Raw genomic sequence first — 26,660 nt, forward strand, 5'->3', positions numbered from 1 at the left:
TGCACAACCGGAAGTCCAGTAAGTAACTCTTTATTACATTCCATCACATTTTCAAATATATGAAAAAAATATACAGGTAATCACTGAACTATAAAAACCATATGACATTATTTACAATGCCAAATTAACCAATCATATCAAATACTATGTACAGCTGTTCTCTGGCCATTACATCATATTCACCGACAAATTAGACGTAGTATTGTATCACATATGTACATGGAAGTTCGGAATACCTCAACATATATTCTATAAAGCGTGTATAATCATGAATATTAGAAAAATACTTATAAATAATTATAATGCGCGTTTTATAATGCATTCTAGTATCATATTTTTTTTTTTAAACCAACATTCTGAAAGTACGACATCAATAATGATAAAGATGATGATAAAAATAATGACAATGTTAACAACATAATTGGCAAGATATCAGATAGCTATTATACTAAAAATCATATAACAGGTTAAAAAAAAGAGTATGATTTATGTTAGAAATGACATTTAATGATGTCATTATGGTGTACATGTAACAGTATTTACAAGTTAACATGCCCAGTGTTACAGACAACGAAGTAGACACGAGAGATATGTAGAGTGAGACAAATCAGAGGGAGGGTGTGACTACATGGTGCCTGCTGAAGTCTGCTACAGAGTCCTTGCCTGAGCACACCCCAGTGTTGGAATAGCCCTATGAGTTGTGTGAAGAATTTAAATCTTCGCAAGGTCTATCACAGTCCTTGGTTTTTATTTTCACTTTGCAACGAATCAAAATTTCTCATATCACAAATCATTCATGCACAAAAATTCACGTAATATTCAATTTGTCTCAGAGTTTGTCATGTACATGTATATATCCAATAACCTGGTTAATCAAACGTTATATACTTGGTAAATTGTTTACCATTATCGCCAACAACAACCTAGTATTTCTTATCTAAATCGTATTTTAAACACTTGTAATTGGTACTGTATATACAACAATATTTACACGGCTTTCCAGTCTACAACACATTACAATATGATACAACCGTCATCCTTCTTGGTTGGTTGTGCGGCCGGACGCTGAGGTGACGCTCTTGGTTGCGTCTGGGAACGCGTGTTTTGCAGTCGGCTCCTCGGCTCGGAGGAAGCGATGCGGCTTGGACCAGCAGAGGTGGCTCTCTGTTGCGCAGGTTGCTGGGTAGATCTATCCTGCAACTTGGTGGAAATCTCCTCTATTCTGGACTGGAACTGCTTCATGGGTTCCAGAAAAAAGCACTCCAACCAGATATCCCTGAAAAATAGGATCTTCTGAACCCGTCTCGTTTGGCCCCCGATCATGATTTCTTCCGTCACGAGAAATCGGTGCGATACCGCGCTTAGCTCGTAGAACTTATTCATATCCATTCCACACATTTCCTCGTCCGGGAATATGCATTTGCCGAGGAGCACGTCCGGTGAGAACAAAACGCAAAGTAAAACCAGCTTGTCTGTTTCGTCATTGCTCAGTCTTCTGTAGTTCTTGTAATCTCGCAGCTTTCGGACGTTCTCCTCGGTTTTTTCTATGTTCAGGACGTAGCAGATACTGTCCAGGTAGTACATTAATTTTGCAGTTGGATTTTCTGCTACTTCGACATCTCTTCCAAACTCTTTAATGCCCACATCAGTTTTCCCTATTAAGGCAGCTGCCATATTTTACTTTCCGTTTGTTTTGGAGCTTTGAAAATTTTCTGTAAATTTACTGTACTTTCGTTATTGAAAGATTTAACTTCCGGATGAATATGTTATCGTAAATACTTTTGTCTAAATATAGACACAGTCACACGGGTATTAATTGCATTGTGTGTATCTCATCATAGACAGGAAACGGGATGTGATTTAAATGTTTTAGTGTATAATTGTATAATTTTATGATATCAGTTGATGAGGATATTTTCATTAATGCCACTGGTATATTATTCCATGCTTAGTTCAAATTCATGATAATTGAATAAGTAAAAATAAATTATGAATAAATAAATACAAAAGTTCCAAGTACAAGTTTTAGTTTGCTGGAAGTCTTCTTCACGGAATACAAATTGTGCATGGGATACTATTATATGTCGACAGTTTTCTGTTCAGATTGTGTATATATGAGTTAATTGTATAGACATATAGTTACTGGTTAATACATTGTTTTATAAATAGAAATAGGGATTAGAACGAGGGATGTATATCTATATGTGTGTTCCTCTTGTTTGTTACACATGCTGAGTTCAAACGGTTAACCTTCATTTATCAAATTTAAAACTGATAATTGGATTACATCACATTGCTGTTGTAGAGCATCTATATGTATGTTCACTGGCATAAGACAGGTGCCCGAACAGAAAAAGAATACACAAAATTGATTTTGCGCTATCGCACATTCTTTTGATAAGTAAATTAAACCATTGTGTATTATTTATGTTATAGATAATGATATATGAGCTGGAGTATAGGGTGCTAGTATTATCAGATAAGATTTATTCAAACAATGCACCATACATTTCATATTGCCATTCTTCTTTCATGTCATTGTACGATTTCTAACAGGTTTGTAAATTTAATCATTCATCATGTTATACCATCAACACTATTCCAGAAAAAATAAATCGAAAGTACATGTACATAACATTCGATTGAGCGAGAAATCAGCATACCTTTGAAAAATATGTAGAATCTTAAATGTCATTAAACTATGCATGTTTCACAAAGTTACACGTTTTTAAAACAAACAATACCACATTTAGATAGATATATATATTTAGGAAACTATTATATCTAAAATTTCCTCATTTAGACAGTTCATTAATTTCCATCGTGTATTGCATATGACGGAAATAGATTTTTGAGGAAAAGTCTGTGAAACCGACACACATTCAAGCACAGCAGTTTTTCCTCGTTTGTGTTAATGTTTCCGTGAAAAAAATAATACACTTGTATAGAAATGCAGTTTCTGATAGAAATATATTGATATACTTTCAATCTTTTTCTATTTCATCATTCTATTTCATCAAGATGTGCGTCATTTTGGTGCTGGTGCTCTCTCTCTCTCTCTCTCTCTCTCTCTCTCTCTCTCTCTCCTTACTTATCCTTTTCAATCCCAATCTAATCAAAATTAGATGTTAGATCCGCTCGCATCTTTAATTAGATTTCTTCAATCCCTGTCCACATTAAGCTGACACTAGACTCCTCTATTTTTATTGGTCACTACTAAGCATTCTTTTCTATTCCCCCAGAACTTGTCCATACCTTTTCACATCTGCAGTGATGGTTCTCCCCTGAGTGTCTTGAGGTCTTCCTCGCCCCCTTTTTCATCATCTGGTGTCCACTTTAAACCCGTTTTGCTTATTTCATCTCTGCCTTTCCTACTGGTCAACATGCCCTAAATATTTCCAGTGTGTTCGTTTGATAACAGATATATTTCATATTTTGTTTCACATTTATTCTTATTTCATTTTGGTTATTAAATAAAAACACTCCAACACACCAATAAAATTTATACATGTTTTATATAAAAATCATGCAATAATCATTTTTTAATCTGAATGCTTTTCAATTGTATTTACCATAAACTGCACACATGCGGACCATATCATTTCAATACATGTACACATAATTCTTGTAAACAATGTTATTTACAGCAGTAAGTTTACACAAGTGTTTACCTAGGGATTAGAGGGCCTGTAACATTTCCAACCCCTTATGTTCTTATGGAGGTATTATGCGTTTGCTCCTTGTCAAAGTGTGAAACATCACATTTTTCTGATATCCCCACTTGATTCTAAGCCGACAGGCGATGCGAGATCTAGATTTTATTTCAAATGATAGGTTGTTTTCATTCTTTTAGATTTTCCTCAATATATAAAAAAAAGTATATATGAAAATGTTAAACCGAAATACGTCTTTGCATTGAAATACGTATTTTTATTGTTCTTTTTGTTTAAATTCTTGTGTAGTGTGTAAGAAGACAAAACAGACTCAACATGGAACAGACTCAACATGGTGTCTGTGGGTAGCTGTTATTCTTTTTCTAATCCGGATTACCTTAGAAATATGAATAAAGAGAATGTTTCATGATTGACAAGGTAATGGCTTCGTGTATATAAAAAGTAAGATTTTCAACAATAAAGCAATACTGTTTCATACAGAGAACGTATCTGATTGAGAGACATTTCATTTTTTCTATATAAACTTCCCAGAAAAAAAAAATATTTCAAAAATATATTTCAGGAGGTAGTCCCGCCTTTTCTATCGTGAGGAGTTCAGCATGCTCTAGGTTGTTGACCAATCAGATGCCGTTATGCAGTGCTTAAGTTAACGATGTATCCAGCCACGCCGCGCGAGAGCATTTTCATGTCTCCGCCCCTCCCATTAGACCACTGAAACAGATTTGAGTAGCAAGAACATAATTCAATGCTCGACTTTGCGTTAGTCGATTTTCCAATGCCGGTTTCATTGGAAAATCACTCACTGTTTGATCAAATTTGTAAGTAAATATTTATAAAATACGGCCTAATCTTCTTTTTCAAAGTAAAAGGAAACGCGACAGACGAAATTATTTTTTAAGCGCACGGAAAGAGAACGATCTTCAGAATTAAGAGGAAACATCTTGTGAAGACTTTAATAAGTTGGACAGAGCTTGAAAAAACTAACCTAGCACTAAGATGGTAGAGACGTATTCCCTCGCTGACGAATTTGACTGGTGATTCAATATTGCACGCAACATCATCAATTTATGGTGGGAAGGAAACTTCAGATTTGGGACTACGGAATGGTAGAGAAGACAAATATGATTTTGTCAGACCATAATGGGTTTTCGGACCCCCCTCCCTGCTCTGGGGAAATGTCACATTTCGATCTTAACCAACATCAGCACCACATGCAGGTATGTCTGCTTAATCTTTTCTTTAAAGTTCTATGAAGAAAGTCAAGAAATTCAATGGAATGATTATGTAAAAAGAATTTGATACATATTTTAAAAAAAGGGGGAAATATTATATTTTCATAAAATTTGTCTTAAAGTCATTAATATCTAACTTCGTCTTTTAATGTATGATTTCATTTATAGCTGTATGCATACACCTATTCTCACTTTAAATGACATAGATTTTTAATCAGTTGAAATCATTGAATTATCAAAATCAGAAATATTTCATTAGATTCATGATATAACTAAAAGTAAAGTACTGTCAGTTTATAGGCCAGAAAGTTTATTTGTTTATATATTTAAGAGGAATAGGTGGGGGGGATATATGGAAAGAACATTTTCCAATCTGATACCCCGGAACAAGTGACATAACAGTCTCTAGATCAAACGATCGTTTCGTTATGAATAAACTACCGGAGTTTGCGGACGAAGTGCTAACTTCATTACCGACATAGGAGATTAGGTTAAGTGATAATTACCTTTCCACAAATAAAATCAGAAAAGTTGCGAACTTTTCTAGTAGATTCCATACATCATCTTCAAATGTTGACAGTATACAGAATGTAGCTTTATTCATGAAATTGATCTATCGAAAATATTGAATCGAATTACCAAAGAAACTTGTTCTTTCATTACAAAACTACAATATGCTCATACTTCTTATTCTCTATATATTTTTCAGACTATGCCGGTTTTGAATAAATTCGAGTCCCCAAGTTTTTGCGCTGGGTGTGGATCCAGAATTCTGGACCGATATTACTTAATGGCGGTGGACAAACAGTGGCACGTGCATTGCCTGAAATGTTGCGAGTGTAAAATTGGTCTGGATTCCGAACTCACCTGCTTTGCACGAGAAGGAAATATTTACTGTAAAGAGGATTATTACAGGTAAATTATTGAAGTTTTTGTATTGATCTTGTATTTCAGAAAGAAGGGGGGAAAAAAGAACAGAAATTCATAAGACTAAACGTTTCGATTGATTTCAAATTATTGTCCTATGCTCCTATCATGTTGAGTAGCTCTTAGAAATATTTGGTTGAAATTGTTTGCACAATCGATGGAGCAACGAATACGCAATTCATGTTGTCTCTCTCTTATCACAGTGTTTTTAGTAATTCTAAACTCCCAAGCACTGCGTGATGCAGTTTTTAAAATAATAATATTTTTGACAGACATCTAGATACGTTTGGAGTATTTTGCGATAATTGCGATAAGGGTTGCACTAATATCCGAAAAGACTTACTACACTCAAGAAAAGGTTCTTTTTCCTGTCGAAGAGAAGCCTGTTTTATCGAAATTCGAAGTGTGAAAGAAAGATAAATAATTTGACGTTGAGTTTGTCATTGTTTTCTCGTGTCAATCCGAATTTAGAAAGTTTTCGCCAACAAAACAAATGAACCGTAAATTTACTTTGATAATCATCTCAAATCTCGATAAGCCACTCAAGAGAGTATTTTTGTTTCAAGCAACCTCTTTCACAAACACACTTGATACTGTTATCAAAAATCATTTTAAAAACAAGAAACTAAGAGAATGAGAATTCTATCACTATTGCTACACTTTTGGAAGAGAAATATCTCAATACAGCATTAAGTTGATGATGATTAATTACAGGTTGTAATTAAAAAAAAAAGTATCTAACAATTTCAATTACAACCTGGATTATCAATGATCCTGAGGGCTAAAGCATCGTATTTCCTCCGCTGAAATATGAAATGGAGAATAATTTCTAACTGTAATAAATTATGACATGAACTAATTTTTCCTGGGTGGCATTCTAGATATTAATTTCCTGTTTATTTTAACTCAAATTTTTCTTTGAAAAATTTCTAATAGGGTGGGCGGTCTAACATTAGTCTGAAATCTAAAACTCCGAGCTACGAGTGGAATCATATTCTGACTTTCATTCTTCCACTTTATTGACATCTGTGTGTAGAAGCTTTGACGTTTTGAAAGTGGTAGAATAAGTGTGAGACTGAAAAGAAAAATTCTTCAAGACCATGCCACCGGATGGCGTAATAATACTACTGCGGCACACGGGAGTCTCGTCAAGTTTTCAAAACCTGCACCCCATGACTTCCATTTCTATACGGGGCGAATTTTTGTACGTTAGATAATGTCCGTTTATCGGTTCATAATTTTATAAGTCTTGAGAGATCAGGTTTCTCCAAGGCGTTTAACACCTCCGTGAACTAACACGGACCTCTTAGTTGAGATCAAACATTGCATAGGTGGTCTGAAATGCAATGTCTCTATCCCGTGTGTTTAGGCTGTGTGAAGGGGGTATTTTCTTCTTTTTTTTTGTTTTTTTCTTTAAACTGGGGTGTCGAGTTTTGTTTCTCTTTCGATAAGACAAGTTGCATTGTGTTGTGTAACCATCTTGCAATGCGACTAAATGTAGATTTTTTTTAGATGTGAAAGACAAAAAATAAAAACGAATTTAAGAACTCATGATATAAAAGGTTTTTTTTTCCAACTATTTGTTGAAGCTGGACGTTAGGGAATGGTTTATGTTATCAATATATTTGTATTTCATGTCGTCTTTCATTCAAAAATCTTTAATTCACACCAGATTTAAGGCGCAAAGTACATGTACTATTTGCATTTATATTTTCAATGAGGTTTTTAAAATGAAAGTGAAAGCTCGATTTACATGGAATGTTGATTCAGGCCCTGAAAATACCGGGGTCAAATTCTGTTGTTGAAATAAAGCCAGATGCAAAAACAATATGAAATGGAAATATGCAAGATTCAATGACGCAAAGCTCGATCTCTGATTGGTCAAACGTCGCCACTTCTTGGAAAGCATATGATTATTCCCTACATTTTTACTCCGCTTGATTTCAATTTTTCATACAATTTCGATGGTTTGGAGATTCTATCACATCTGCACTAGGATGACCTAGGTGCAATCGAAGACAATTGATTTTGCAGATTTTCAATATCTGTATCAAAATGCCATTGCCGACACTCAGTGCAAATTCCACTTTCCAATACGTCATATTTTTGCCATTTCTGATTTTTCGTATCTAAGTGTTTTGTTCATCATGTGATATTTTATTTTTCAACGTAATTTAAAAGTTATTGTCCTTTTTGGGGGTTCATGAGTTTAAAGTTAAACTTTACACAGTACATCGTCCGATGAAGTTCATACATATGACAATTTGTAATGTAATGATTATCAAAATATTTGTAGGTGTTTCTTAATGTGAAAAGCGAGAAGAATCAAGTCAATTTTACTACAGCGCAATTTGTCTGCCACAGGGCTAGATAAAAACCGATATTTCAACATTGAAAACCAAAATTTTGAATTATTGTTGACATTAGAGTTGTAATTTGATTTATATAATTAAAGAATCTTTCCCCCCTCATGTGACGCGTCAACTTCAATTTGGAATGCAAGTCACTTTAAACGTCATAGGTGAATTAAAGTTTTATCAAAATACAAAAACATCAATTAATCATAAATTAATCCAACACAAAACTAAATAAATACTATATCAGACAAGTATAAATTTAGTGAGAAATTCGAGAGTCAATCTCTAATGAAATAAGCTTAATCGTGTATTGTTTGCTATCACGCGGTATATAGTGCATCATAATTTGATATTATCTTATTTATTGGCTGTGAGGGTAATTGCTTTCACAAATTGAACAGCGGTAGGTCCTCCGGTTTATCGAAGAGATTGTAACTGCGCTATCATGTACTGTAATAGGCTATGTATTCTAAATCTAAATGCAAACAATAACATTTTCATATCGTATTTTTCAATGCATGGATTTAATAAAAAAAATTAATGATTTAGTTCAATATGAAATATGCTTTTGACTGATATATTATTAAGTATAACAGCGGTATTCATATTTTGTGGAATATATATTGCATGTGTATGTTTCTGCTATAATTTTGCTGAAATATCCATACTATAACTTGATAATAACGTCCATTCATTTCTGAAAGTTTCCCACGAATAATTAATTTTTTAGAAGAAATTTCATTATAAAAAATCTTTTAATGAAACATATAACATATCATTCATAAATTCTGATTCATGTGCATTAAATTAATGTGTTGAAGCAGAGATTCCAATTTAATTAACTCTTTATCTGAATTATCGTCAATGGTTGAATTGCATTAAAATGATTGATTCTACGTGCATATGTAAAAAAAAAAAAAAAAAAAAAAAATCATATCAAAATGGTTTATCCACGCAGTTTGTATGTGAAATTTGATTAGTATCACAGGCCTAGGTATTATATATTTTAGTAAAATGTATTCAGATATTGAATTTGTAGGCTGACATTATTCATATTATCAGTATTATGAAATGCCTTTCACATTAACATCGTGTATATATATATATATATATATATATATATATATATATATATATATATATATAATTGTGATTTACATTTCTTTGAAATGGCGCTTTGACTTCTGAAATAATTCTAACTAACCACTTAAAAGTTCTTTTCTTTGAACATTTAGCTTGTGTGTGATGAGGGGCTATTTCGAGCATCAGAATTGTTAAGTGATTATTAAGTCCGTTTATTTATTATTATTATTATTTCTTCTTTTTTTTCATTTTTTTTTTTTTTTGCATTAGCGGAGGAGGAAAGGGGAGGGGGTCGGGGGGTCCTTTCTATTAATTTTTCATTTTCCAACAATTGAAATATTCTTACCCTTTTTTTAAATTGCTTGTCAAGTAACCTATTAAACCACTGTCACCTTTGGTGACATCCTGGATCCACCACTGTAATGTGCCCATCTCAACAATTAGTTTGGTTGTTTGGAGTTTTATATTCTTTTGAATATATTTTACTCATAAAGAGTCGTCATGTTGATCTATACTAGGCGCCTATCACCATATACCAGTGACGATTCTTTATCATGTGATCACCGTCCTTGACATTGTACCTGCGTTTCTGATCGCTAAAGACGAAGGAAACGGTCGCTTCCTATTGTAAAGAATCAAGTCAGTCGCATCCTGGGTTCGATCCCTAGTGTCCCGCACATGCATCGAGTGCTCCATCCCCAATTTCAAAAATACATCACTAATTTTTATTTTCAAGGAACATGTATGTCGCTAGCAAGTGGTTTATTGTGACTTTCGAAGACAGCAGACGGACGAACGCTTGACAAAACGGTGCATGTGTATATGGCATGCGCAACACGTGATAGTATGAACTCTAATGATTTAAAATTAACATTGTTGATTAATATTAAGGTAGCTCTTCATTTCGTCATTTTTACCTCTTTATGACTGGTGGTCAAACCATTAAGATTACATAAAATGTCCCCAGTGAACCCGTCCGCGCCGAAGACGCACTCGATGTCTCGGCCGATTTCTGTAAGTAATCACATTAACCCGCGGTTATCCTTTATGTGTTGCATTTGAACTGCTGTTTGTTTAGATTGCGCGTGTGGTCATGGAACCATAATGTCTTCGCATTATCATCCGGGTATTTTCGTACACTAAAAAACCATTCCGTAAATAATTGCACAATATAGCCTTGATTCATGCGTGCCAAACCGGCACAGATGTGACAGCATCGTGGATGCTCCCTCAGTATACTTGCATTTATTCATCTAAATACGATAAAAACATTACAATGTATAACCAAGTACTTAAATGTATATTTGTAGTACTTTTGATAAACAGTTAACTCGCGCCCATTGGAAAACCAAGGAAGGAAAAAAGATTTCAAGGTTTTAAAGATGAGAAAAAGATATAGTACAATAAATTGGCATGCAAATTTAAGAACCGACTCGAGGGAAAAAAGAATATTGAGACAAAATGCAGATATTCCAGCATTTTCTTAAAACACAAAATCATCGCTGTTTTATGTGTTTCTGCAGTTTTATATACAAACAATATGATCGTGAAATGCGCTTGAAAACAATGAAAGTGCACGAATTTTACGAGCAGATGAAATTTTGCGCACCTGGCGGTATATGGTCTGCCCATATGGAATATCATTGCGAAAAGATCTCGTAAACTCTCGTTTGATCGTGATCCACCATGTTTGACTGATTAATGTCATAGAAGCCAAAAAACTTATTATCAGACAACTTCTGAGAACATTAGGTGCTTTGATCCATGACGCGAATACGTATTAACAAAGTTCTGTTCCACGAAAGTTTTTGGAACTTTCTTTTTTGCTTAATAATGAGCCAAAAATGCTGAAAAGTTTCATATTTTGAAGAAAGTTCTTTTTAACATGCATATGGCATGTCACATTACGCTAGACATGGGTGTTTTATCGAATATTGTGGTGAATGTTTTATGTTATAAGAGTTAATTATGCGTGCTAATTTCCCAATGAATACAGTGTAGATTAAAGTATCGCACAATCACGATAGTTTGGGGTTTTATTTTGAAATCAAAGAATATATTTCTATGATAAATCTAGTATTAGAAATGAGTGTGTTAAATTTGTAAATCTGCATGATACAAACAAACAATTTTAGAGACTTTTTTTTTCATCTTTTGTTTTTTTTTGGTTTTCAGAAGATACGCTGTCAAGCGGTGCTCAAGATGTCATCAGGGAATCACGGCGAATGAACTTGTCATGCGCGCAAAAGACTTAGTGTTTCACATCAGTTGTTTTACGTGTGCATCGTGCAATAAGACCCTCACAACGGGTGATCAGTTCGGGATGCAGGACGATTTAATATATTGTAGAAATGACTACGAAATCATTTTCCAAGGTGACTATTTTTCACGAATGCATCCAGCAATGCCGTGTCCCAATGGCGGACATCTTCCGTTTTACAATGGAGTCGGAACAGCGGTACAAAAGGGGCGACCCAGAAAAAGGAAGAATCACATCATTGATCATGATGGCTGCCCGCCGGGCATGGGTAAGGGATTTTTTTTCTTTTGATGCAAGAAGTTTCAAATGCGGGTGCCTTGAGCAGGTTCTAACGTTGTTTTGAGATCCTGTAAGGGTTGTTACAAATAACAGCTAAACACTGAGAGTATTTCAGCTTTCCTAGATGTGTCTGTGGGGATAGATTGATTTCATTGTTACTTCTCTCTGTGGGTTATTAGATTTTCCTAGTTTATTACTGAGAATACATTTAAGCTAGGGGAGTAAAGATATGTTGTGTCCACAACTTTAAAATCATTTACAAAATAAACAGAAAAACTAAAATCAATACGATCGGTATGGAGCAGCAGGCCCGTTTTTGTTTTACTCGTGATTCGTGTGTACAAAGTGTTGTTTAAGGAGAGATTTGTATTCAGGGACTATTTGTGCAAGTAGCACCGACCAGAAAAGCCTAAGACGAAACGCCGACGAACTATTTAGAATGCAAATACGAACCTGTCAGAAAAGATTTAAATATGTTATGACGGACAACAATGTCGATGGTCAGGCCAAATATTTACAATTCCAATCTTAAAGTATCCAGTGAATCCGGCAAATAGCGCCGTCTGGTGGACGGGACATTAAGGTTTTCATGAGTGATGTGGTATGATGACCAAGCTGAAAGCTCGACTGAAACTTTCAGCTTATGATGAATGATTCATTCTTTTCAGCATATTTATAGCTTAGCTTGTGACTTTTGCTTTAGGGTAAATTGTTGTTCTAGGTTTCTGGCAGATTTTTTTTATGTTCTTGAAGTATTTGTTGAAACCAGTCATGTCTTGCTATCTACAGAAATCCTTAGCAATTCCAATTTAGATTTTATATGACAGATGTAATTCTTCCCTCGTCCTCTCAGTAACGTTTTGCTTTTGGCATACTTCTTTCCGATTGAAGTATTTTCTTTCATTCGGGGACCCGTATACCAATCGGGCAAATTCCTTTTGGAAAAGGTTAAAGCCTTCATCAACCTATTTGTAAGATAGCGTCCATCATGCTGTTTCTTTGTTTTGCTTGCTCGCACCTCAAAATAAAAAAAGACCAAAAATTGGTCCTGGGGGTATCGGGTCGCCTCTACTGTGTGCCTATACTGTGTTACTTCACTAGGAACAATCCAGCTGTGATTCAGCACTACAGTCGTTTCAAAGAATTTACAACGAATATTATCACGTTTCAGTGACGAAATTCACATCGGAGGTTGCGTTAGGAAACGGGGGTGTTCACACTAAAAAACCGAGAAGTGTCCGTTTTCCTACATTTTTAATCGTCCGAATTACACGTGTAGACTAGCGAAAAATCCGAAGTACAGCAATTTAAGTGCAGCACCAAATAGATATCATGTCAAATGCATTTCTGTTTAACAAAGCCTTTTGTCCTGCAATCCTAGGGGTAAGTTTGTGAGGGAAATAAGAAAAGATCCTTATCCCTTTTCAAAAACGGTGCACGTGAAATTAGCTGTGAAATCTTTCCAGCGTACTGCACCGACACCCAGCGTGAATTTAGAGAGTGTAGTTAAGAACTGATTTATCGCCCTCATTTCATATCTCTTCAACTTATCTAACAACAATATAATCATGTTCGATAATTAATAATGGCACTTAAGTTTTCCAGACCGAACAACTGACACGGTTAAAACGCTATCTCCCGCCCGTCAAACGCAATCTGAAGGGGCCTTCGCCATAAAAAATGAAACATTTCGTAATCATTCAACTTGTTGAGCTCACGATTGCAATTGTCATTCATTTGCAGTTTAATTATGAAATATAGACCACACCAAAATCAGTTCCGAAATGATGGTAGTCATAAAAAAAGATTTTTTACTTGACACTTTAAATGAAGTTATAAAAAAATCTTCCTGTGTTCCCATCAAATCACAAACTTTCCTCTCGGGCCGCAGGACAAAGACTTTCTTAAATAGAAATGCATTTAACACGGGATTTGTTCTTTCTATTTTGACATAGATTATAAATACATGTACACTTTTGTCTATTTTAAAGACAGGATTTGTAAACTTGATGTCGTCTTTGACGTAAATTATATACACCCATAAATCTACTTGTGTAATTCCTGGTAAGGTTGATAGAAAATCCCACCAGAGTCTTAATCTGTCTGCGGTCGGCAAAATGCTTTTTGTTTGTTTTGTAAAAATATCTTCAGTCAGTGCAGATTGAAATATTTGCAGGAATGCATGTAGTGTTTTGCAGAAGTCATAGATGAAAAACCATAACTGCGATCTTTCACCACTTGGTTTCAGTATTAGAAACGTGTCGCTAAAATATGCGATGCTGCATGGAAAATCCGTGAGACATTAAGATATTAAATTGCATAATTGAGGTTTTGACCCTTTTATAAACTTGTCGTAAACACTCTGATAAATAATTGAATTATGCATTGCAAATAATTTTCTTCTTAGATACCTTATCGTTCTCTCCTTTACAATAAAACATATGCTGCTCTATAACCACAGTGGTACGACGGCAAATGCTATCAAACTTTCCGCAGCTGATAACGACCCCCTATTTATAATACTCACACTTCATTTTGTCGTCCTTTACAGCTGATTAAATTATTTACGTTTGACTATAAAAATATTATTTCAAAGTTGACTTTTTTGATCGAAATATTATAAAACTGAAAAGCAAGTATACGTGTATTGTTAATGTGTATCAAAAGAAAGAAGAGGGAAAAAACTCATTCAAAAGCACATTATAAAAATAAGATGCTGTTTCAAAAGAAATTAGATTTTTTTTACAATATGGAAATGATTCTGTAGTCAGCATTGGGTGTACTCCTAACATTAATTTTAGAAGGGAAAAAACAACATTAAATGAAACTTCTTTCGCGGTTCTTCTGTCATGAGTGGGTTTTTTGTCAATCATGCTTAGACAGAAAATCTGCAAAACGCATCAAGGCACAAAACTCATCTCTCGTGTCAAACAAATCTCACGCCCTTGCTTTGGATCGCCAAAATAATACGGCCACCAGTGAAGAAGGCGGCGTCCGAATTGCCTCTTAAAGCACATTGTTTTTGCTCTGTTGTTAATTCAACCCTAATTCCCTATTTATTTTGCTCCTTATTTGAATTTTTGTTTACTATTGAAAGGATCAAGATTAAGCTAAAAAATAATATATTAGATATTCTACAAAGAATGCATTCGAAAAAAAAAATCTAACATTTGTTCGTTGTATACTGTAGTTAATGCAAATGGAAGTGGCAATTTGTTCACGACATTCCTCTACAGGAAACTCTTAATTTTGACCACAAGACACAGGAAATTGACTATTATTAACAAGAGTTGACATGACCAAGATTTTCATTCGAATCGTCGAATGAAATCCAACATGGCGATCGTGGTTTGATTACAGTGATTATGTGTGAGAAGAAAATAAATTGATATTAGCTTGTTTTGGAAGAAAACGAAATTGAATGTTTGAGTTCATAATGATATCAAAGTAATCCGTCTGTCGTTGTATTGGAAAATATTTGGCATCTTTGATTTGCCTCTTTTGTGACAATTGGGAGAATTGAATTATTTGTATAAACATTGCGGAGTGTTTGAACAATGAGAACAATACTACATTGGACAATCTAAAACTCAATGAGTGGTATGCATGAGTATAAATCATTTTATGGATTTTAAAATTTGGAAAATATTGAGAAAAATTTCTTCCAGTGTTTGGCCGTTTGCTCTCAGGCAATTTACCACTAATTTGTATCGTCGAACAATTTACACTGCACCTTCTCCGTACAGCTAGCATTGTCTACTTTCTCAGATATTGGAGATACTAACGAATGTTTTATTTCCCCAAAAAATAAACACTTTAAAAATATTACAATTAAATAATTCTACTATATTCTGAAAATCAATTCCTGGTTTTTCACCCAATTTTTATGTAATATTTATTTTGGATTAAAACCTTTTAGTAATGTATAATTTTTGTCTCCAAAATAATAAATTTGGTAAAGATTTATTGTGTGAGAAATTCACAATATGTAGTTTTGTGGATGGGGTATCACATATAAACATTCTTTATCTTTTATCCGAAGAAAATCTTGATAAAATTTTAATTGTATGCTTGGCACGAGATTAATTGACAGAAATAAATGTAGGCAGGGGCAGCTACACCCCTTGCCTTATCTTGTTTCCAAACCAAAAACGTGCGAACTGCAATATGGGCCTTTGTTAATGAATCAGTAAACTGCAGATTAATCAATACCAAATATTTCCCTGTTTCTCTATAATGAATTAAGGATTACAATTGCCATGCCAAACTCACTCATTTTGATATTATAGAAGCCATGACCCGGTCAAACACTGTTTTCTCCCTGAAATTCGATTCCATGATTCAGATTACATATTTTTTTATTCAAGACTTTACCGAAATTATTTTAACTTAATACCTACGAAGAAATTTTATAACAAAATTTTCTGCTTCCACTTTTATTTCAAACAACTGTTTGTTTTCATCGTACATGTGTATTTAAATCCAGCTTTGCCAAGAGCATTCAAACCAGACATTATTATCTTGCGTACATGTTAATAACAGTTTTTAAAATTTCCATTGTCCATTAAAACCCTGTCTTTTGTTACGATGCTCGCCATAGTACGATCATCCCCACTATGTACCAATCACGTGATAAATTCCAAGTCACTTGAACCCTGGATTACTCAGTCGGGGTCCCAAACAAGCTTGGACACTTTAGCAAATACCCCTTTGTGAGGAAACAATAGAGCATTATTTGACATTTTTGCCGTGAAAAGACCCGAGGATATGTCCAGTCTTTGAAAACTTTATCAAGAGTTGATCGAATGTTACTTGAGGCGAAAACCTCTAAGGATGTCAAAATCGCCGCAAGACTTTCCTTTCTTTTTGATGGAAAAGTTTGATCCCCGACGTTTTAAAGTGGCAGGTAGCTCTCAAGGAATTCGTCACTCTACTTGAGAAAGACGATTTTTGTTATTTGAACATCTTTTTCTTTCATGTTCATCTTGGCGGAATATTTATAGAAATCTTTCCAAACCGGTGCCTTGCGTTATGTAAACCTGTGACGAAGTTATCACCAACTAATACCCAAATACAGTTGTCGCCTCGATGTTATAATAATGATAACCAAATAAGTTAACCATATTTTTCTGTATAACTAACAATATAAAGGAACGCACATTTGTAAGGCTCACAGAATTATTTCCCGCTTCTTTGAATTCCGTATTTCTAACAAGTTTCAAAGACATAGGTCCGTTCCTGTGATTTCTTGATGTTGAATTTTTATGTGGATTTTCTTTCTTGGGATTTGTTTTATCTATTTATTATATTCCTCTGCTTTCAATTAAAGTAAAGCGAACTAATTTTCATTACAAATTACTCGCGTCCCTCCCTCTTGACTTCCTTTCATTAGCGCGACCCTTTTGGTCTCGTTGCAACCGTCTGGATGCCGTCTTTGACAAAACGTTTGGCGTAGGCTTCGCTAATTCTCGAGATATTTGGGAATTAACCTTGCCTGTGGGATGGGACAAAGTTGTTAAAAAAATTAAAGTAAGTATGTGCGCATCGACGGGAAGCTTCACAAAACCAATGTCGGGGAACTTCACTTAGTGGAGAAAAGAACAATCAATGTCGGGGAACTTCACTTAGTGGAGAAAAGAACAATTTTATTTACTGAAATCTAAAATAGTATTTTTAAAAACATTGATCGTCATCAATTAATTTGCCATTCTTTTTCTAAATTATAAGGATATTGTTTTCTGATTCTCAAAAGTTTAAACCAAGAAAGATCTCAATTATTTATAAAAACTACATATGCAGATCTATATATGTATACATCTATGTGTTTTTTGGACATAGCGTACAAATCAAAGTTTATTTAGAACATTATTTATTGTTTAACCTGTTAAAACTGATACTTATTTATAAGAATCCAGGGTTTGGATGCATACTCAAGAAAAGTATGTGAGATATGTCTGTAGTCCTTTGAAATGCGATAAGTCCTGTCACTGACTCCAACACCCGCTATCACATCTAGCCAGCAGAAATGTGACCCACGCGACCTCCCTATAAACATCAAGCTTGAGCGATAAAGTATCTTAAGACAATAATATAAAACCAGTGATACTTAACCTAGCACGATAACCTGTGGAAGAAAAACAAAACCAGAGTCAATAATCTCTCTCTCTCTCTCTCTCTCTCTCTCTCTCTCTCTCTCTCTCTCTCTCTCTCTCTCTCTCACTCATGTAAATGTTTAGCTCGCCTGGATAAATCAATTATCAGAGAGCTGATTAAGTATACTTGAGTATAATTTCTGTAATTCTTCAGGAGCAATTACCACTGTCTCCTCCATGTATAATAATGAATCCTGAACAATTACAGAAACTAGTCGGGAATATATTTTATATAAATGTATATGGATGGATGGATATATAGATGGATATGCATTTGTGTGTCTGAGATCTAGATATAGATATATATCACCACCGTCAGCTGTTGGCATCTTTTAATCGGCTGCATCCCAGTCGCCATATTTGGTACAATTGTTGTTTTTGCGGTTTAGAAAAATGGTTGCTATACATGTAAATAATAATAATAATAATAAATTGGTATGCTATGGCCATCATGACATTTGATTTGCTAATTCTAAATCGACTTCCTCTCTAGAACGGCTGCATCCAAGTTACAATACTGATATGTTCCTCTTTTAAAAAAGATATTGAAATAGTAAGAGGAGAAAATACTTGTTTTATTCGGTGGCAGTACATGTAACATTTACAACAACTATTCTTGTCATTTTGTAAATTTTAACATGCATTTACTGCCAATTTATACTGCATGACACGTGTATTTAAAAACTTTGGAATACCTTTCAGATTTGGCTTTGACTAGCTTTTAAATATCTTTGTAATAAAAATTTATGTTGGCACTAGGCTAGGGTCTTTCCATAGCATTTTAAAAATTCTGCTTAATTTTTAGAACTCTTAATGAAAAAACTTTGGTATGTTGACCAGGTTGATAAATGGATCAACTTCTATCACTAACGTTTTAATTCTATGCCCGGCACGATACATGTATAATAAAGCTTTCCTTACGAAGGAAAACTTTGTTAAAAACATCTTTATATTTAGAAACAGGAAGGAAAACTAGAGTTGTCTAACATGAATTAGGAAATTGACACCTTTAACAAGTGTTTTTTCTAGTCGGCAATTGAATGGTAGTCGGTAAATTGGGGGACCGTGGACGAACAACACTCATCAAATCACCTGATAGTCTTCACGGGCTCCCTAATCCTGTTGATCTTTAATGTACTGTGAAAGGAAAGGCTTTATTTGATAAAGTGATGTAGGATGGTTTCTTAATGCACATAGTTTTATGAATGAAAAAGTCGTGACTAATATAAGTAGTAGGAGAGTGGCCACTAGTGGAAATCCACTCGACAACGATAAGTTCCGGATCCTTACTGGTATCTAAATTTTAATCTACTTCCGGAAAGCCTTTCAAGTTTGCCGCTTCGTTTTCTTGACATGGATATATTTCGTCTTCGGGAATAAAAAATATTCGCGCCTCCCTCCTCAAGATCTTTTCTCAGATCAAGTTTTGCTATTTTTCCCCATAATCTTTACCCCGGAAAGAAACATTTTACTAGTTGTACATGTACGTTTCCGGCAAAAACTGAAAGCTTTAGATGAGAAAGATTTGGAAGGAAAAAAGATTAAATTAAATGTCTTATTTGAGACCAAAAAAAAAAAAAAAAAAAAAAAAAAAAAACCAACAGAGATGTAGAAGAGAATCTATGAAAAATAAATAGAGAGACGTTAGCAGCTGAAGTTTGAAGTCGGCCACGTTTTCAGAAATGTCATTATCAATTAATTCTTTTAAAAAATCTTCAAAGACAACCGTGAGGGGTTCATAAATTAATCAGTTACTTTCAAAACTCGGTTAAAAATATTAAATTACACGTAAGCCCTCTCTAATTTTAAAATAATATCGAAAAAATGGTTGTCCGTTGTGTTTTTAAGTAGATGTGTTTGAATTTCAACGATGAATTTACTCTGATTTTCGACAAATGTTTTCCGAACTGTTGTCAAATATTTGCTTTTTCCGGACTGGTTTTCAAGAGTTCTTCGTATGTTTGTCTACAGGTTGGAAAGATTTGGGAATGGAACAGAAATATCAAATTTTGAACAAAAGAGATTTTAATCCTCTGGCCTCCTTCATGGTGTTTACATTCTAACGTTGTATTTTATCATTGTACTTCCTTTCATGAAAACAGAAAGAAACAATCGACGCATCATTGAAATAGTTAAAAATGAAGTTCTATGTGTAAACGCATGTTTGATCAATGAATGAAATAATTAAAATTCGACACCCTTTTGTTTATTTCAATCGGGATTTTTTGTTATTGAAATCGATAAGACAGCCTTATTTTTCGGGTACAGACGGTAACGCACGAATTATGATATTTATCTTTAGCAAACACTTCTAATGAATTGAATTATCTATATATATCCAACGAGTTATTTAATTCTTATTGACGATGGTGTTTAAAGATAGAATCATACTTCCGGTTTAAGAGATGGATGTGTTTGTACCGTGTGCTACCTATCATTGTGTTTCTCATACTTCATGGCATAACTTACTACAAAAGACACACGGAAAACATTTAACTCCAAAAAATACTCTCGTATACAATTATATGAGAATATATTTCAGAAAACGTTTCTTTCAAGACGGGGTTTATTTCGTATAGAACAATAATTTGTTCGCAATTCGGTTATGGTTTCAGTGTATATAAATTTTGAACATTACTCCTCGAGTCGTAAATATTTTTTCCCTTTTCCGTGACTTAGATAACAAGCGACTGATTTATGACCATCTTGATCAGACATGAAAATGTCAAGTTGGAAATTTTACCAGATGTTGAGAGAAAACAGAATCTACAAGCAAAACGCGCACAGTCATTAGCAATCAATGTTTCGTGGTTAAACTATTCGTTCCTCAGATAAACTTTTTAACATGCTTTAATGTTAATTGTTCTAACTACTGTATTTAGATTTATAAAAAAAAAAATATCAAATAGTCATACTATTTATCAATTTTTAATTTCCACACAACACATACATGCATGACCAATTTCTGGTGTTTAAAACGTAGATTTGATGTAAAATTGCATTTACTGCAGAAATGCGATTTACTTAGAGTAATGAATATAAAATATATGAAAGTAAATTTCTAGTATCAACTTGTCTTGAACATTTATTTGCAGTGTAGAGTATGTTTCTACAATATCGTATCGTATTAAATAGGTGTTATAAAAAGCAGAGTCGATAACGGCGCACGCAGATAAATCCGAACAGCTCTGGATAATGTCTGAATGATTGATACGAGTGCCGAGAAACCATGTGACAAGTAACAAGGAATTGATTTCAATATTTATAATCAAAGATAAACTTTATTTGACATGTGGCTGACTGACTCTTTATTTAGAATAAACAGTGTAGTTTTTGCAAGTTGAGTTTGAAAAATCGGTTGCAGCATTGCATACAGATTGAAAATGGTTTTTGGTTTTTTGCATCGGATGTTAGGTGTAGAATCTTTTGCTGATTTGTATTTACTTCTTGTCGTGTTTAGGCTTGATGGACAGTTGTTGGCAGTTGACAGAACATCCACAACAGGTGCCTGTTATTGTTTTAGCTTTTGTTATCGAAACCAAATATATTTCAATCATTTTACGAGACCCCCAAAAGATTGCACACGATAAATTATGCGGATCGGAGAGGGATACATAACTTTTTTCACGGCAGAGTGTTCCTCACCAAGTTTAATGAATTTTATGGTATCTTTTATCGCTTTCTAAGTTGTCTGGTATTAGAAAGTTTGTGGGAGGTCACATTGTATGCTTGTCTTTCTACAAAACAAAAGGATGCTCGTGGTCGTAATTTCACCCGGCTTTTATGTGTGCTTTAGATGCAGGATTGTCGTCTTACAAGCTGTAAAGAAATTACTAGTCACTTCATTATTTCGCCGCCTGTCTATCACAAGCGTTCCGTCGCTTATCACGGAAACTGTCTTGCCGTCAGATCATGTCAGGAGATATCATTGTCACCGCTGTGACGCTGACCAACGAATGGTCTGTGTCTTTCAGAAGCTTGTCGTAATGACCATTATTTCTTATCCCCGAATGACTGTTTCTTTCGCCACTCTCAGCCGATAATCGATGTTTCATATTCCGTGGCAAATGTCATTGTATCATTATCAATTATGCGAACGTGGCCCTTTTCTGAAAGTGTGAACAATTAGTGATATGGTAACAATTTAATAAGCAAATCCATACTACGAATTACGGCCAAAATAAAACAAGATTTTTTCTTGTTAATTTTAATTAGGAATCTTCTCTTCTAAAATCGTCTTGTTTCATTGGGAACCGATAATTATATGTGAAGACATCCAGGTGTAGAAAGATTTTGTATTAAATTGTGAAATTGTCATGAAAAGTCGCTGATTTGTTGTTAATTGGTACAGATCTATAATTTCACATTGCATGATACATCAAAGTTGGACAGCCACTTCAAAAGTTTTCGCATGTTCAGAACAAGTTGTAGTGTTTTGAAATTTGAATTTATTTAAAACTAGTGCCTGTTAAAATTCGTTAATATCAAATTACTGCAGTCTGATATTAGTTAAATCCTTGCAGGTCTTGGACATGGGGACGGTCCGGATAGAGGGGGCGATCTTATGAGACAAGATGGTGGATACGGATCACAGCCGCCCCCGCGACAAAAAAGAGTCCGGACATCATTCAAACATCACCAGTTGCGTACCATGAAATCTTACTTCGCTCTTAACCATAATCCCGACGCCAAAGACCTGAAACAGCTCGCCCAAAAGACCGGGCTTTCCAAAAGAGTTTTACAGGTACAATATCGATGTGATATGAATACACAATTGGACTCTGCTGATTATGTGCACTATGTATTGTTTAAAAAATCAAGAAACTTTTTAAATTTTTTATTTCAATTTCAGACATACAAACAATCACTCACATACACACATGCACACCATGGATGGAAAATATGGCAACAGACTATTGATAGATTATTACATACGTGAAATTGTATCTTCAAATAAACATCTCCAGTTCAACCATCTTGTTTTGAACACATCAGCTTCGTTCTTTTATTTATACATTTTTTCTTCAAATTTATAAGATGTTTTCAAGTACTGACTACATTCTGAAAAAGTAATTTTTCATTTTTCTTTTGGAATATATACCTTTTGACTAGCAATATTATTAGATTGATGGCTTCATCTTCTCTAGGAAAACCTAGTATTACTGTAATTGCATCAAATTTTAGTCTTTTTCTACATTTTTCAAATATCAGAAACTTGGCTTTCATTTTTGTAGCGTTGTACTGATTTTATAGTAAATAAACCCCTATTAATATATGATTATCAAGGGAGGATATATTATTTTCTTTCTATGTCTGTCAGTTTCTTTGTCCATATTTGTCTACAACAGTCATAATGTTTTGAAGTATACAACATAAGAAAGACTTCATAGTTGAGTTAACTGAAAAGGTTAAGTCCAAAGCTATGTAAATGATAAAGGTCAAGGTTATTAAGTTTAGGTCATATTTGCTACAATTGAACTTTCGGGGTATACTGTTTAACGGACACATCATGTTTCTTTCTTTTTCTTTTTTAAATAATCGGATTACATGTATGTAATCCTTGTATAGTTAACAATAAGTTTATCAAGTATGCAATAACAACAATGGATATCAACATGTTTGTTTCAGGTGTGGTTTCAAAATGCGAGAGCGAAATACAGAAGAAATATGTTAAAGAGTGACTCTGACAAACCGAACCAGGGGGGTAGCCAATCAAATGACCAGTCATCCGTCAGCCAAGATGATGACAAAATAAAAGACGACCAATCAATCTCCGAGTTGACGGAGCTTGATGACAGCCAATCGCCCGACGCCATGTCGGACATTAGCTCTACGCCATCTTTATCTGATCTTCACAGCAATCACATGGAGTCGGACCACTCAAGCAGTAGTCTATCAGACTTATTTACTAATTCAATAAACTCGCTTAGCTGAGAGATTTTCCGTGTCACTTGGTGTATTGGTGTGAAGTATAGACAAGTGCTCCTGTATTGTTCTCTAATGAAATGTATCTTTTATTGTAATTACACAACTTGGTCACGTGATCAGAGGGGAAAAATGAAGATCCTGATCCTTCTTGGATATCAAATAGCAATGGGATGAAAAACAAACACTTGTCATTGAAGTTTCTTTTTTTTTCTTTTTTGAATACCGATACGTCAAAAGAGGGTGAGATTGATATCCTTGAGTGGAGGCTACTCATTGACGAGAACTAAGAGAGGAACAAACTCTCAAGATATATTCTCGCACCTGGAGACCATAGAAATATCATCGATTCAAACGAATAATATGTCTCTAATCTGCACTGTATAGATATATTTTCTCAGGTGTCAAGTCTGGGGTGTTAACACGAAGTAAATCATAACGTACAGCCTTGTTTTCAGTAGATATATTGCTGACGATGTAGTGTCTTTATTATAAGCACATGTTACGTGTTTCACGCGCCTGCGCAGCGACTAATGTTGTCAGTCCGTTGTTTTTGTTACCAGGAAACTATTGATACTCAGACATTGATCTATGTTTGTTGTTTTAATGAGATCAGATTCCCATGCATGAAATATTTGCCTGCAGTCTTTGGAGAAAGGTCCATCTCGTGCAATATCCTCTGCCACATGGTGTAAGCAGCTTGAAATTATTATATAACACATCCGATATATAGAAAACGTAAATGTGGTGCTGGATTCCATTCCAATTAGCACCGTTAATGTATTTAACAGAAAATCCGTTTCGTATCAATACCCACCTGTTCACAGATTTGATAAAGATCAAATAAAGTAAGTAAAATATTTTCGAACATCAAAAAATCTCCTTCTGATGTGTGAATGTCTTGGTTTAATCTCATCTTACACCCAGACAAGACGTTTCAACCTTTTCGCCATGTTGAACACTTGCAAAAACAAAGTTCATACGCATGCCATCCATTTCGAACGCTTGTAGCATGAACACAAAATGCTAATTGTTACATTTGAAGCAGACGTCAGAAACGAAGGTGCCACGTGCGCTCCTCTTCACCTGCACCGGAATCGAATATTGTCGGAACTACAGACATATCATTAAACATAAAAAAAATATTTTAATCAAACTAAAAATGATATCCTTTCTGTGTAATTGCTGAAAATGTCAGGTATTTTGTTATTGGTCGTTGTTTTCTTTCAAATGGACTACAACGAAAATAATTGTTATCAATTTTGTCCGGATGTTTGTTTTTTCATTCATAAAGTAAACAGAATCGTACCTTACGCAACATCGCCGATGTGTACGCAATAATGCTGTTGTTCGGCTGTTATTTGGTATAAATCATTATACGTTTATATGTAGATACAATTAAAGTGGTTAGCGATTTACAGTACCTATATGTCAGCGGCGCCATCGCGCTGAAGTGTTTCCGCACTTTTTCTCATGTGAATTTTTAAGAACCATGTTCTTCAAGTTTGTCGTCTTGTTATGATATTTCAAAATTATTTAACCAGGACAAACTCCATTGTTTGATTCTCAGTTTAAGTGCAAATATATTTTTATTTTGTATTGTAAAAATAAAATGTATTTAAAAGAGTAACTGTGTTGTTGTTGTTTTATTTACTTCATTATCAAAATCAATAAATTCTATTTATTTATTAATTCATTTTTGGACTTTAAAAGAGGGAAATTGTAAGACGGGTTTTTTTTTTTTTCGTGCTGTGCATTTGTTGAGGGCGGGTATCATACTGATTAGGTCTGTTGTCTGCAGCGTACATTGTTTTGGTGAATTGAAAATGTCAAATAAAAGTTTAAATAAGGTTACAAGTTGACATTGGCTGTAATAGAATGTAGCTACGATATTGGTGTATAATTTCAGACATATCGTATACAATTTTTCAAAACTAGTCTCTGCCTGGATTGTCCACCTACATTGAAGGATATATATATAACTACGATATTGGTGCATAATTTTAGCCTCAAAACTTTATGAAGTTTTTCACAATAAAAGACACCACAGAGTCGTCCACTTCTGCTTCATACTTAAATATTTTATTGAAAGTAGATATTAACGGCAAACTAACAACTCGACTTTATGTCAAACGGGATGATTTCAACTTCTCCATCGTCAACTTCCCATATTTATGTAGCAATATTTCATTATCCCCTGCATATGGTGTTTACATGTTTCAACTGATTCGATACGCGAGAGTTTGTTCTGCGTAAGGTCAGTTTTTAAATCGAAGCAGGCTACTGACAAACAAGTTGATGGTGCAGGGGATCCAACGGTCTTGTTTAAAATCAGCATTTCGCAAATTCTATGGTCGTTATAACCATCTAGTTTGCCAATTCAATCTATCATTAGGTCAAATACTGTCTGACATGTTTCATGCCGATTGTTAGGCCGTTCAACACACTGATTTTGACTACGGATAACTCTGTTTACCTGATCGAGATATAGGGCTCACGGCGGGTGTGACAGGTCGACAGGGGATGGTTACTCCTAGGCACCTGATCCCACGTCTGGAATATCCAGGGGTTCGTGTTTGCCCAGCTCTCTGTTTTGTATTGCTTATAGGAGTTATGAGATTGATCACTGTTCGTTATATTCACCTTTCACAAAGTAACCTGACTAGAGACAGATTCGAATTCCGGTCTGGTCCGTTGCATTTCACCCCTTCCTTTCATATAGAGAAAATGATTTTGGATTATGACAATTGTTTAACTTGTAGATTTCGTAT

General features: G+C 34.5%; 2 protein-coding genes across 5 annotated transcripts in view; one reads left to right on the forward strand and one right to left on the reverse strand.

The window, feature by feature from the left end:
• On the forward strand, window positions 1–25,515 carry LOC125682072 (LIM/homeobox protein Lhx9-like). 2 transcript variants are annotated; one of them, XM_048922461.2, is made up of 7 exons: window positions 1–18; window positions 3,963–4,091; window positions 4,237–4,891; window positions 5,616–5,821; window positions 11,449–11,801; window positions 22,488–22,708; window positions 23,593–25,515. In XM_048922461.2, the coding sequence occupies exons 3-7, from the start codon at window positions 4,742–4,744 to the stop codon at window positions 23,896–23,898; spliced, it is 1,236 nt and encodes a 411-aa protein (XP_048778418.1). In that variant the 5' UTR covers window positions 1–18; window positions 3,963–4,091; window positions 4,237–4,741; the 3' UTR covers window positions 23,899–25,515. The 2 variants fall into 2 exon arrangements, with proteins under 2 accessions (XP_048778418.1, XP_056009846.1); XM_056153871.1 differs by lacking the exon at window positions 1–18 and adding an exon at window positions 1,783–1,932.
• The window catches only part of LOC125682069 (uncharacterized), a 67,866-nt gene that overhangs the window by 28,475 nt on the left and 12,731 nt on the right, over window positions 1–26,660 (reverse strand). The window contains exons 1-2 of one of the 3 annotated variants that reach the window (XM_048922458.2): window positions 3,672–3,737; window positions 3,256–3,388 (exon numbers count right to left, since the gene is read on the reverse strand). The exons of 1 other annotated variant lie outside the window; for it this stretch is intronic. The gene's annotated coding sequence lies outside the window, so the exon portion shown is untranslated. Of the gene's footprint in view, window positions 1–3,255; window positions 3,389–3,671; window positions 3,738–26,660 lie in introns of those variants that run through there. One more of the 3 variants, XM_048922457.2, reaches the window with a different exon arrangement.

The sequence above is a fragment of the Ostrea edulis genome, chromosome 2, assembly GCF_947568905.1.
Source record: "Ostrea edulis chromosome 2, xbOstEdul1.1, whole genome shotgun sequence".
NCBI classification, from domain to species: domain Eukaryota; kingdom Metazoa; phylum Mollusca; class Bivalvia; order Ostreida; family Ostreidae; genus Ostrea; species Ostrea edulis.